General features: G+C 35.7%; 1 protein-coding gene across 1 annotated transcript in view; it reads right to left on the reverse strand.

Moving 5' to 3' along the window:
* The window catches only part of HFM1 (helicase for meiosis 1), a 39,707-nt gene extending 38,839 nt beyond the window's left edge, over positions 1 to 868 (reverse strand). Inside the window, exons 1-2 of the mRNA XM_062580997.1 lie at positions 798 to 868; positions 288 to 409 (exon numbers count right to left, since the gene is read on the reverse strand). Of these exons, the coding sequence (XP_062436981.1) occupies positions 288 to 409; positions 798 to 868 (193 nt within the window). The remainder of the gene's footprint in view (positions 1 to 287; positions 410 to 797) is intronic.
* Between the last annotated feature and the right edge of the window lie 13,114 nt (positions 869 to 13,982).

A 13,982-nucleotide genomic window follows, 5' to 3' on the forward strand; every position in this document is an offset into this window, starting at 1 on the left:
ACAGAGCAGCAGAAATTTTGATCATGCTTCTCATACCTGACCCACTTCTACACAATAGACTTGTAGCCGGTATACATTCAGCAAAGAGGCTTTGCTAATTGCCCAACTCTTTTCCATAACCAGAACATACATAAAACCATTATTCTGAACCAAAAAACATTATTTTTCTACATTTGCTTACCTATTTCATATTTCACATCATAAAACGAGAGGAGGAATCATCTATCAAAAGAATTATCTGTCTAGACATTTGAGTTTACATTCAAAATTAATGTCAAATATTTTACCCATATGACTGTAAACTGTGTTTTTCTCCAGTTCTTTGTGTAACTCCTCTGCAGATGGAATTTCAGTAATAGCTGGAGCAGGCGCAATATACCACATTTTTGGCTCTTCGTTTTCTAGATATCTATTTTTAACAGACAGAAATAATGTAAAAGCATTCTTTAAGCACCCTGCAAAACATCTAGCTCAAAATTACTCACCACAGACAACCTACTCTGGGTTTCCTCCACAAAAAATATTCTTACATTAGTATTTTTTTAAAATCACAGTAAATGTAAGAGGCAAAACATCTGCTAATCCATATTTCTTATGTATTCCAAAAACAGTCTAGTCATATCATTCAAACCTCAACATACTTTGGAAAACATTACACAGTGTGAGTTCTGAACCTGGAAGTTTCTACTCTCAAGTTTTTGTTGGTAGAAGAAGAAGGGAGTGACAAAAAAAAAATGCTGTTAAAAGGAGCCAGAATGTGAAGAAACTTTGGAAACAATATAACAGTAAAGATTTACCCTTGTTTTGTGTCTGGTCTCTCGTAAAAGAAATTATCCAATGGAAAGGCCAATTCTGCGGAGTTGAACATTTTTAGATCAAATGTGAATTCTCACAGTCTTTAAAAGGCAGCACAGGAAGCTTTGAAACTGGAATTTCTAGAATTGAATCTGTACAAGGAACACAAAGTTTATTAACTATGTAAGTACAAATATTTCATTTCTAGACCATTTTTTTCAGAGTTTTCGCCCACATCCTTCATGCTGCCTCAGGAAGAAAAACTTAGTAAAATATGGATCCCATTACTTACGACCAAAAAATTCTGTGGGATAGGACTTTAAAGGACTTTATATGATCATGATAAGTCAAAGTTTTCATTAAATTATTTCTAAAAATGATGTTAAGATTTTTTAGACAGCTGCAGACTATAGACATTCTTGTCTCAGATTACTTTTCCATTTTGATGAAAAAATATCTTTCTTAGAATCAGATTCTGACATTTTTACAAAGTAAGTGATTATGTTATTTAACAAGAAACTATTTTTAATTTACAGAGAAATAAGAAATCTTTTTTTTAATCTATAAGCAAATTGCTTAGCTGGAAATTGGACTATGGGCTCAACACCCTAAACTCAACAGCTGCAGTCTGAACCATCAGAATCAGAGATAATTTTTGAATTATTTTTCATATATATCAGTTTTAAAAATACAATAGATAATTAAAGTATTTTTCCTTTAACACTTATACTAGGCATTAGACATAAGTTTTTTTCATGAATCTGTGTTAAGTAGTTTGATAGCCCTTAACTTTGCTTAGAGACAGATTTAAAAATCTAAGAAGTTCTCACTTGAAGATTACCACATAAAAGATTTTATTAGGCAAAATCTTAGATTCACTGCAATAAATGGTAAAATACCATATTAACCTCAACAGAGTTTATAAATCCCAGGAAAAGCCAAACATGGTGATAAAATAAAGCAAACCTATCTTCTTTACTTACAGGGATAAAGAAGACACCTTTTTTATACTTCAACATCTCATTAGTAACATGAAAAAAATTTAGAGTGCTTTTCAAATGGAATTCAGGTTTACTTAATTACCGTGTACTGTTGGTAATGATTCTAGATTATTTTTTTCTTCTAGAGGAACTGTCAAACTTCAAACATTACACACAAATGTTTCTAAATTAAAACAAAAAAACATTTCACAATATAAGCTGAATATACTTTGTAAAATCAGTAGTCTGTGAACATAGTGAAAAAGATGGATTTCAGAACTTCCAGGAATCTGTCATGCCCCTTTACACTCCTTTTGGAGCAAGTCTGCAACACCACTTCTGCCAACTTCTGCCAACTCTGTCCTCAGGTTTTGCCATTTTTCTTCAGCTCTACAGGCAAACTTAGCTCCACCAGAACTAGTAAAGAGCCCACATTAATAAATCTAACAAAACTGGTTAACTTGGCCACCATTCTATGGCACAATTTTAATGTCAGCCAGTAATGTAAAGCCGGAGTTCTCAGACCTGGTTATCAGCAGTGGTAGCAGAAAACACCTTTCAGGAGTATTATCAAGCTGTAAGTATTGAAGCAGTAACTAATTTGGGTTAACTGATCAAATAAGCACTACCCCATTAGCTCTAGCAAGTCTTTTCTGTAAGCTCAATGCTGTTTGATAGCACACAGAAAATCTACATTCACGGTGATAAACTTAGGGACATCAGCAGATGTTTGTAGCAGCAGTATCAAACATTTAGAGTGGAAGGTCAGTTTGTATCTTCAGGCTGCTTCATAGTTCTTGTTCTTCATTTAGGATTTAGGTTATGCATATTGATTCACACTTACATGGAGATGGTTGACAACCACTAAAGACCTCTCAATGTATTTGCTTCAAGAAACGGCACACCACAGACACGGGTCACTTTGCTAATTTCTCCTAAAACCCAAGCCTTTCCTCAGATCTCCGTACTTCTCCCCCAGTGCCTTATCCAGAGAGGGCCCAAAGCGAAGCTCGCAATGTCAAGCACTAGAGCAACCGACCAGCATCCCCCTCACAGCAGGGACGCACCTGCCCCACAACGGCCTGTGCCGACCAAGCCTCCCCTCTGGTGTTTCCAGCTACGGCCGGGACAAGCCGCCCCCCCCTCCCTCGGCTGTGGAAGCAGAGCCAGGCAGAGTCCCGACCACCGCGCCACCGCGGCGCAAAATGGCGGCAGCCGTGGCCCCCGAAAGTGCGACACCCCCTCGGGAGCGCCGAGCGATCGATGCCGCCGCAGCCCGGCGCGCCGAGCGATCGTCCTTCCCGCCCCCGCGCCTCGAGGGCGCCGCGGCGCGCGGGGGGCGGCTCGCGCCGCCCCGTTCTGCGCCCGAGCAGCGGCCCGCGGAGGCTCGGCCCAGCCGCGACCCCCGCCGGCACCCGCAAATGGTGCGAGCAGTGAAACGGATGGCAAAGGAGGGGGCTAAATTCTCCTTAAAACGGCAAAAAATGAATGTGGAGCGGGGACGCCACTGGCGTCAGATTTAGGGCTTGCCCGAGCACGGATTTAGCTGGAATTACTGTGTGCGTTGAGAAGCTCTTACTCATTATCACCCTGGTATATATTAGGTGATTTCTGTACCAGAGAACTATGCTATCAAACAGGTTCCTACGGGCTACAGGAAGAAATAAATATATTGATTAATTGCTTAATATATTGATGTTTATTTTCTAGTGGGTTTATGAAAATCACTCATCAACTTTACTCTTGGAGCTGCTGGTGCTCAGCTAGAGCAACAAAGCCACCTCAAACAATTCATTTGAATTGAAACAATGTTGCATAAAGTATTTGTAAAATGCAGAAGTAGGTTGCTACTTTTTTTCCTCAGAAATACTGCAGTTTATAATTCTGGACTTGCCATTACAGCGTAGCTTTTGAGCTAGTAAATTTAAGATCAATTGCAGAACTGTCTCAGAAAGACTAAATTTTAAGCTGGTTCAAAGCTTTATGCCATTCAACAAATACTATAGAGGCAGCTTCTGTAAATATGTTATTTCCTCATACATAAATAGATGAAAAAGAGATGTAAGATTTTCTCAAATATTGATTGATTTTAACATAAATAATTTTTATTTAATCAAGTTTTTTGGGTTTTTTTCTTGAAATACTGATTAATTTTTAACTTTCCATTTCAAATTCTTAGACATTGTATGTTTATATAATGTAAATATAGTTTCTAATACTGTGCAAGTCCAGGTCAACTAAAAGCATACAGTAAAGATTACACTTACTTTCACAGTTCTCTGTATATGAGTTTTCCCTTTAGTACCTCTTACCCCCACAAGAGTTGCATCAAAAATGTGTCATATTACAGTATGCCAAAATTTACACCACATTTAGAGGCCTTAATCCATCTCCCCATCTAATTACTGGCCAGACAGCCAAGGGTAAGAGGCGTTTCACTCCTCCTTCCACCACCACGGGATCTTGGCCAGCACAGAATCACAAAGGGTGTTACCATAAGCACCCTAGAATACAATCAGGATTGCTAGGGAACCCATTGTCTGAAATTAAATTCTTAAGCCCTCCATTTTACTCAGTAATTTGAATAAAAATGGGGGGAAAGTTGAGGAGAGCTCATTTTATGTTTATAATGAATTCTGATACCAGGAAGTATTTTTATTTCTTACTATTAAAGAATGTCTTCTTCAATTCTGGCCTCAGGCAGGTTTCCATCTTAGTTTGCAACATCTGCTTTTAGCTGACCAGACTTTAAAGTCTGAAGCAGTAATACAAACAGTCCATCTTTTCAAAGCTATTTTTTCTTCGATTCCCCTCCCTAGGTGACATTTCCCTCAACACACGCACACAAATCACATAAAATATATAGCAAAGCAGTCTCTCAACAGCACCAAGACAGTTTAATTTTTGATTTCCCCCAAGCCTAACATCTGATCTGCCATATGTTTTGTGTCTTTCAGGCTCATAGAGATCACATACTAAATTATAAACCTGCATATTCTGGAGCAGTGCAACTAGAAAATCGGGAACACCAGTCATTGGTCAGCGATGCATGTGAGAACAGAATAACATTCATACTTACTAAATACAAATCTGTTAAAAGCTTCAGTTTTCTCTGGAAGTTATGAATTGAACAAATCACTGCAAACAACTTAAATGAAGAAAAGTATCAAGACATAAGTGAGATGATAATTCTCAGGGCATTCCTTCAGTTTCCTTTGTTCAGCCTTCTCCACATTTTGACAGACATGACAAGAGAAACACTGGCCCCTGAAAAGTACCCTACCTCATAACAGAAATTACTATGAAGTATTAGAAAGTCTAAGAATCACAGGCAAGCCTTAAACAGTTTTATTTTTACCACATGCTTGAGATTGTGGCAATGACTCATTTATTTAAAGAAAATTATAACAGATTCAAGGAGTTCAAAAATATTTAGTTATAACTTTTTCAGTCATAAATGTGAAATAAAAATACAGCATAAACTAGCTTGCTTAGATGACAAATTTTGACATGGTATGGGAGGAAAAGCACAGGCAAATTTCTTTCATTTTATCGTGTTGACCAGCGATCACAGGTCTGGGTCTGGCATTGTACCACCCTTGCAAAAAACTTAAACACATGAGTAAGTTCACTGATGGAAGCTGAAATTACTCATGTGCATAAGCGTTTGTAAGACTGGGTCTTAAGAGAGCTAAAGGCAGTTCCCCCTGGAAGCTGGCAGCGCGGCTCTGCCTGTCAGCCAGAAGTGATACAAGGCGCTCTTCCCCAGGGTCCCAGCAAGCAGGCTGCTGCTGCTGTGCTCCTAAACCACGCTTCCCCAAGAAGTTTAGGTCTTGAACTCTGTATTTTATGTAACTAAACTAAAATATATTTAATAGTATTTGTTTCATGATGGGGTGGAGAAATTGTTTTTCTTTTCTTTATTCTTCACTTTTCTTTCCTTTTTCAGTCTCTCATCCATACATTTTTTCTTTTAAGACATGAACTCCTATTGAACTCTTCAAACATAAACTAACCACTAAGGACCACTTTCAGTATGTATAGTATTATCACCTTACTTCAAATTAACGAAACAGGAATATTCCACATTTACAACTCCACCCTTAATAAATTTTGCTTGTATAAACACATTATTTCATGTCACTTAGTATTTAGAGAAATTAGGATTTTTGCACATAGACAAAAGAGATAATGAGTATAGATTTTGACAATTCACATAGCTGTTACTTCCTAATTTTCTCAAAGGCTCAGTTGATAAAATGATATATGTAGAAGGAAATCCAATGAAAATGTTACTGTGGTGGTATATCTCCTAAGAGGCAAGTCACTGCTGCTTCCCTTAAATGTAAAAGATAACTCATTGATAGTGTATGTGGAGTCAGCTTTTGCATAAATGATGAATGAACTTGATAGTTGTATCTGCAACCATTGTTTTGGAAAATACAATCCCATCCTTCTGATGTTATTCAGAAGGATGGGAGGGAATGGTCATTTTTTAACTAGAGCTATTTTGCTGAAGTCAGATCTCAATAGCAGAAGGTACAACAAAACTCTTCCGTTTCATTAGTTCTTTGCTCCATATTATTATGAATCAATGATATATACTAATACGCAATAGCTAACATCTGGATTCCAAGTTCTTTAATAGTTCATTCACTTTGACAAGATTTCCTTTCAGTATAATTTCTTGTTTTGGACTGAAAACTGTAATAATATAATTGAGGAGAAGAATGATTCAGAAAACACTGAAATGTAATACATTTATAGATTTATTTTTTTTCTTAGCTGTGTATTATAAAATCTACAGACTTTTTCTCCAATAATTTTCTCATTTGTAAAATACTCAAACAGTTCTAATAAAAATAATTTGTTTTGAAGGCTCCCAATTCTGCAGTGAGCTTTGTGCTGGCACATGGCACTAAACTCACAGTGTTTTCTTTTTGCATTGTGAACTTGTTTATAATTTTATCAAACTAACTCTCTGGAGAAAACTGCCCTCCCATTTTAGTCCAAGTTTTGACATAATAAGTACTGTTTATGAATTTAATTCTGTGTAGAATGTCAGCAATTTTTTAAAATTTACTTAGTTATCTTCATAGCTCACCCTGAATCAGTGAGTAGATATGAATTTTCAATTAAGTCCCAAGTACTCATCTTCCAAATCCTTGTTTCTATGAATGTTCCTTAATAATATTTGCAGTCTAATTGACTTGAGTATTGGAGTAAGAATTCTCTATGAAAGCCTGCTAACCTGCTGCTGCTCATTATACCATCAAAAAAATGCCACTATAAAAAGAAGAAATCCACAAAATGAGACAGGAAATGTGTCATAAACACATAATAATGTGTTAACACAAATAGCAGAACAGTAACACATAAAACATAATAATAACAGGAAATTTTCAGGCAAGGGGATGTTTCTGATCTCAGAAACATCGCTGCTATAGAAATCTTAGAAATGCTAACAGAAATCTGAAATATTTGTCCATATTCAAGTGACAGAAGACATTTTGTGAGGTTTGAAAATACAGGTCTGAAATAAAATAAAGTTTTAGAATATATTTTTTCTTACATATAGCAGGTTTTGTACCAAGAGAGTTTAGGTCTGCTAAATGTTTTTTATTTTGGAATGGACCACAGATAAGGAGACCTGGATTCTTTGCATGATACTACAGCCACTTAGCATCTATATGTATGATTCTTCCTTCAATTAATTTATTTTCTCAATTCTGTGGCCACTCCATTTCCATTAGGAAAAAAAAAAAAAGAGAGAGAGAGAAGCAAGTATCTTACTACTGTCCACTTTGAGATATTTACCATACTCCATTTTCTTCTGAAAACAAACACCAATCCAATAATTTGTAAAAAAGCTTTTCTTACTCACTTCCTTTCTTCCTTCTCTCATCAAATTCCATTACTAAATTTATTTTGATTAAAGTAGAATAAAGCTCCTGAACCATATCAACTGTGTTTAGAAACTTAGCTTTTTCCACATACAAGGTGAATTGAGTCCAGCCAACAAAGATTAAAGGCTTGATGTAACCAGGTCTAAGACATATGTACTCCAGATATAATTCTGACAATTTTTAAGTGTCCTTCCTAGGACAACAGTCCACTTATCAGTTATTTATAATATTTTTCAGTAGTGTAGGTATGTGTGCATATTATGTCAAACAGCAACAACGTGCTAATTAAATTTCTGCAGACTATATGATCAGAACACCCTACAGACCCTTAATTTTTTCAAAGTAGGTCTGTGTATACAGATTTTGTTTGATCTCTGGTTCATATCATCCTGGTTTTGAAACATACTGTAACTAGAAGGTATTTCTCTATGATATGTTAGTAATCAGGAATGTAATCTATACTGGTATTGGAGAAAAGAAGTGATGTTTCCTCAGAATGATGTTTCTTCTTCTTGGACTAAAATAGAAAGCATAGGATTCCTCATAGTTTGCATTTCATTCTATATTTATCAATTTTAACTCTCATGATCATAAAGAACATTGTATTGAGCTATATGGTTTTAAATTTAATAAATAATTTGATGCCTGCTAACAATATTATTTAATAATTACATCATAAAATGGTTCAGTGCAAAAACCGTGTCTCTGGCAGACAATTATCACAGTGTAGTCTAGTCCTGAGTAAAGCATTAGGATACTATTCCAAAACAAATAATAAACAGTAGAAAATACAAGCGAAGAAATATTGTCTATCTTTTCAAATGAAGGAGAGGACATTGTAATGGCCAACCCTCCTGACTCCATAGCAGATACCAGAAAAATGTGTGTGTTTTACAGCACTTGGACCATAATGATTTAAGAAGTTACAATGATGTGGGCTTTTGAAAGGTGTTAGAAAACTCTACTCTTCTAACTGCAATAAGATGTTGACATTATCATACAGACAAGAATGATATAAGTATGTAATAGGTATCTAATACACTGAAACTTGATCACAGTTACTGAGGTGCACTGACCTTCCCCTACAGATCAACGCAATTCTAATACTGAGTTTTGAAAGCAGTTGAGCAGAGTATTTCCTCCAACTTAGCCACACTTATACCTAGGCAAACCTCATCAGTGTTGAATTGCATTTTTTGACTGAAAATCCTTGTGAAACAAGTATAATTCAAAACTTGAAACTAGTCAATGTCTTGCACTCTGCAATGCCATAACTTGCATAGATGTTCAGCTTTTAGTTGGGACATTTAGGCCATTAAACCAGGGCCTAACGTGTAATCTTCTACAGAAGAAAACAGAAAATTACATGAAAAGCAGCAGAATAAATAGCCTGAGTACACTCATATTTAAGAAAATGCCAATCACCAGATCGGTTTCCCAGCCAGCAATGGACTCCACATTTGCTTTAGATTGAACATATTCTGTGAAAGTTCTAGACTAAAAGGGAAAGGCAACAACTGAAGCACAGGGGCTTCTCACTATTACAGAAACATTTGAGTTCAAATTCTTGCTGTACTTGGGCACAAAACACTGAAGATATTTTACATGCTCTTACCCTCAAACTAGCACAACTGCTTTGGTGACAGCGGAAAACCTGAGATATCAACATGTTGCAAAGAAAACTTCTGTCACACTAAATTTTTGATAAAAATGGAAGAGGCAGCAAGGAACACAGTTGAAAAATGCAGTATGTTGACACAGTACCAGAAGAAGCAGTTAGAAACGAAACACTTTTATAACAAGCTGACTACTGACAACTATACAGAAAGTAGGTGACAGCATTTCAAAGTCAAGACATTCTACATACTTGTTGATGTGTTTACAACATAGATGAAAGAGCAGTTTCAAGATTTCACAGAGAAATGCAGGCTGACACATTGACGTTCATAAAGTTTTTAAAACATTTTCTCATATAAACCATGAAGAAAACTTTGTAATTTACATATTCAGTCCAGCTATTCACTAATCAACCATTTCACTTCTTAATTCAGGACAGATGGATTTATTGGTTAATTATTGGTAAGATACTCAGAGGAGAACATGTATGTTTAAATATGTTAAGAAAGACTAAGTAGTCAATGGACTGAAGGCTATATTTACAAAAGAACTCAGGATGCCATAATGTTCTATGCTGATATTTTTATGTATCTTTGTTTTCTACTTGAGTGCACTGTCTAAAATTGAGAGCCTGAGCTTCCTACATAATTCTTGGGGAGACATGGGTGCTTAAAGAAATGAGTAAGTCATTCTCAAGTATGGTCAACAGAAAGCACCAGACATTAATCTTATTCCCTCAGATATCTTTCTTTGTCCATGTGTTAAGGAATGGTCTCTTTTCATGTAGGATTCACAATTTCTGCAAGTTTTCCTGGTATTAGATGCTTTCTCAGAACATACTGCTGCAACTGGTATTATCCTCTCTTACCATTTTCCAAACAGCACTGTATCTGCAGCAGTCACTCAAGACCTCTTCCTTTTATATGAAGTGAAAATGCAAGGTGCTTAGTTATTGAGTTTTGTGGGCAAGCCTGTCTCACCTCTTTCATGTTAAAACCATTTTGAAATTGTATGCAATAATTAAAAATTATTTAGAGATGTATAAACATTACTGTATGGTCTAGGAAAATCACCTGGGAGTTGTGAGACCCCCAACCAAATCACTATATTCCCCTAGGCGACAAGAGAATACAGTCAGGCTCTTATTTAATTCATGCAAAGGAGCCCAATAAAATATGCACTAGAATCAACTGAAGTATTTCTAGTGACAACAGAAAGATTTGGATCACATCTGCAAGGAGAACCAAAGGGTCAAATCAATATTTAAAATTGAAAAACTTTTTTTTTTTTTTTTAACATTTGAATAACTGAATTGCAAGAGTGGATTTTATGTAATTGTAAAAATGTTTAATTTAATATGAAAGAAACTAAACGTTAAGAACTACTGCCTTAATAGAATGCTTTTGTAAATGGTATTAGCTTAAAAAAATTAACAAGGTCAGCTCAATCTGACTAGAACATTGCTGCAGCATTGCTAAATGTTACAAAGTGTGGGTTTCAAAAGTGTCAATTAGCATTCATTTAAGTACCTTCTACTTTCTTGTAAATCATGCTAGAATTGCAACATCTAGGCAAATGACTTTAACCTCTGGCCTGCTTAAACTGACCATGAAATACAGTTTGAAAAAAAAATCTCCTTCATTTCTTTGTGAGGAGGAAATTGTTGCTGGCATTGTTTCTTGAGAAGTCTGCTGATAGCTACCATTCTCCTGATACTCAGATTGATCTCTTTTTGTATGTGTTTGGCTAATTCCAATATTATACCTTCTTATATCCTATCATCTTTTTTCTCTCTTGTTTTTCCATTGTCTTTTGCCTCTATAGAGCTACACAGTTTAAGACCAAGGAGGCTGTAACAGTCTCCAACATGAACTCCTGCATGTAAAAATCCATTAAATTTCACCAACTCACTGCCTTTTTGAGAGCATTAGCTTTTCCTTTTCTCTCCACCCTCTTCTCTTTTCTCCAAAGTGTGACCTTTGGTCTCTACTTGCAGTCTGTGCAGAGACTTTGGAAGCAGGGGGATCTGAGACAGAAACATTTCCTGGGGCAAGAGAAGTGGCAACAGCAGGAGTACCAGGGAAAACAAAGTGTTAGGATAGAGCCCTTCTGAAAAAATCACAATGCCAAATCATTCCTTCCAGCTACTGCAAACATACGGGGAAGAATATTAATCAGTGGTAGATAAGGTATAGCCTATAGATCTTTAGAACTTTAGAACTGACTTAGATGAATTTACAGTATCCACTAGAACTAATAGTAATAAAAAATTGAGTGTGAGCAAGAGAAATGCACTAAAGTGTTGAGACATAAGCCCCCTGTTCATGCAATTTTAGAGCACTTACAGTGTTCCCAATTAGTATGTTGCATCTGACAACTCTGCTGCTCAAGTCTAACTACAGATTTTCAGATGCCATAGAAGAGCAGAGAGAGACAAGACAGTTACCATGATGACACTGAGATCTAGCATCACAGCAATAACCATGCAATAAAACAGTGTGCATCAGGTCAGTGAAGGAGGTTTTTTCAATAAAAGAAAAGAAAAAAGTAAAACCTGTAGGACAGGGTTCTGAGAGTAGTTGAAAGATTTGCAAAATGGACATCTGGACTCTTTTTTGCTGAATGTTGATAGCACCTCTGTAGGTCCATTCCCAAAGAAAGTTCTGGTCCCATTAAGTCACAGGTATTTCATATTTCTGATGCAATTCTTATTTCCCCAAAGGGATTCCAAGCTACTAAGACAGGGTCACTACTACTGCTTTTTGTCACGTGTTTCACGAAGACTGACGGGAATTCACAATGGTCTTTGACACGATTTTGCTACTTTGTCATTAGCTCATGGCACGTATGTGTGTGCATATTCATGTGCATGTACAAAAGTAAGCCCACATGCCTATATTTATTTGCCAATCTGTACTTCAAAGGTTGAAGATGGAGCACGTGTGTCACCTGGGCTTTTCTATCCAACACTGAGAGCATGAAACACTCCCCCAACCATAAATACAGACCAAAATATATAGGAAACTTAGAAACATAAACAAACATATATTAGTATGTATATTTTTAAGAGCAAAAACTAATCTGCAGCAATTATCTTAGGAAACAAGACAGCAGCAAAACTACCTTTTTGAGACTACCACCACATGTCCAGCTTGAAATAAGAGTCTTAACCGCTATGTAGCCATTCTTTTTCTGCTGAATTAAACAGCTGTACAGCGTATCACTGAAATAAAAAAAAATTCAAGGGCTCTGATTAATTTCTTAATAACCAGCACTTTACTTCTCTAGCAGTAAAATATAACTTTATTTTAACTGTTATAATTAGCTGTTCCATTGTTGTTTCCTAGGAAGTGCACAGATATAATCACAGTAGAAGAACTACGGATTGTATAAGATTTTAAGATGTATGATTGTAATGCTAGGCTATTCTGTCAGTTTGCCACTACATTTTGACATCTTGGTACAGATTCAAGGTGATACTTGAGAATTTTAACATTAATAACATTGTGCTTTACTTTGTCAAAACTGACATCTTCCTGTTGGAAAACATTTCAGATGATGTCATGGAGTAGGACTGAATCAGGTCCATTCTCCAGCCCAAGAGAGAATTTTCATTGCTGACAGAGGACAGTTGAGTAGAAGTTAGTGAAATACCCAGATCACATTGCCATGACACAGTAATTAAAGACTGAAATGAAGGGATAAAGTTAGAGGCACATTTTCACCTAGAGCTGGTTGAAGAATAAAGCTTTCATCTTTATAAAATTCTAATACTTCAGTTTGTTTCCCTTTTAAAATGCAATGGAAATTAGTCATTTGAAATATCAAAATGTCACACTTTGTTAAAGTTAGAATATTATAATATAGAGACTCCTGTAACATACAAGTTGTAAATAAATGTTAGCACCAGAAAGTCTAAAGAAATTATTTTTACTGCCTCAAAACTATACATTGCAATAATGCTAAAAGAAAATAATATGAAATTTATTTCTTTCAAGATTTTCCATTAAAAGAATTAGGCAAAGGTTCTGCCTCCAAGTGGCATATTTTAATTATGATAAAATTTCAGCAGAAAATGGCTTTGTTTCAGCCACATTTCAGTAATTTCTAATTCCTACAGAACAGGCTTGTGGAAGAAGTACAGCAATGAAATGAGATTTTGCAGGTGTAGAATTCCTTGTTTAATTTCAGTTACATTTCTGTATTATCTACATTTTTCCTAGTTTCATTTTTATAATGGGAATCTTGGTAATGTAAAAACAAACCATCTTTACTATGATGATTTATATAGCTAGATAGTATGCAGCATGTATCTGAAGTCATATATAGTGGAAATTTGCATGAGATGGTATTTCTATGTTAGATTTTTACATTTTATCAAGAACTGTTGTCTGTTTTTGTAAAGGATTAAGAAAGGACTATCCCCTTATTAAATTAGGAGAGCAACATGCTACTAATCACATTTCTATTGGATATTCATGACATTTCAAGTAACTGCTACTTTAAACATCAAAATCCATAATAAATATCTGAAAAGAGAGGAAAAATGATATTGAATACAAAAGGATATAATGCATTTCATCAACATTACAGTTGATGCATTAAGCCAAACTTTTAGGTTAATAATTCATCAATTCTTAGGAAACATATTTCAATCATACGCATGCACTTTCTCTTGTTTAAA

Source organism: Rhea pennata, chromosome 8 (genome assembly GCF_028389875.1).
Source record: "Rhea pennata isolate bPtePen1 chromosome 8, bPtePen1.pri, whole genome shotgun sequence".
Taxonomy (NCBI): Eukaryota; Metazoa; Chordata; class Aves; order Rheiformes; family Rheidae; genus Rhea; species Rhea pennata.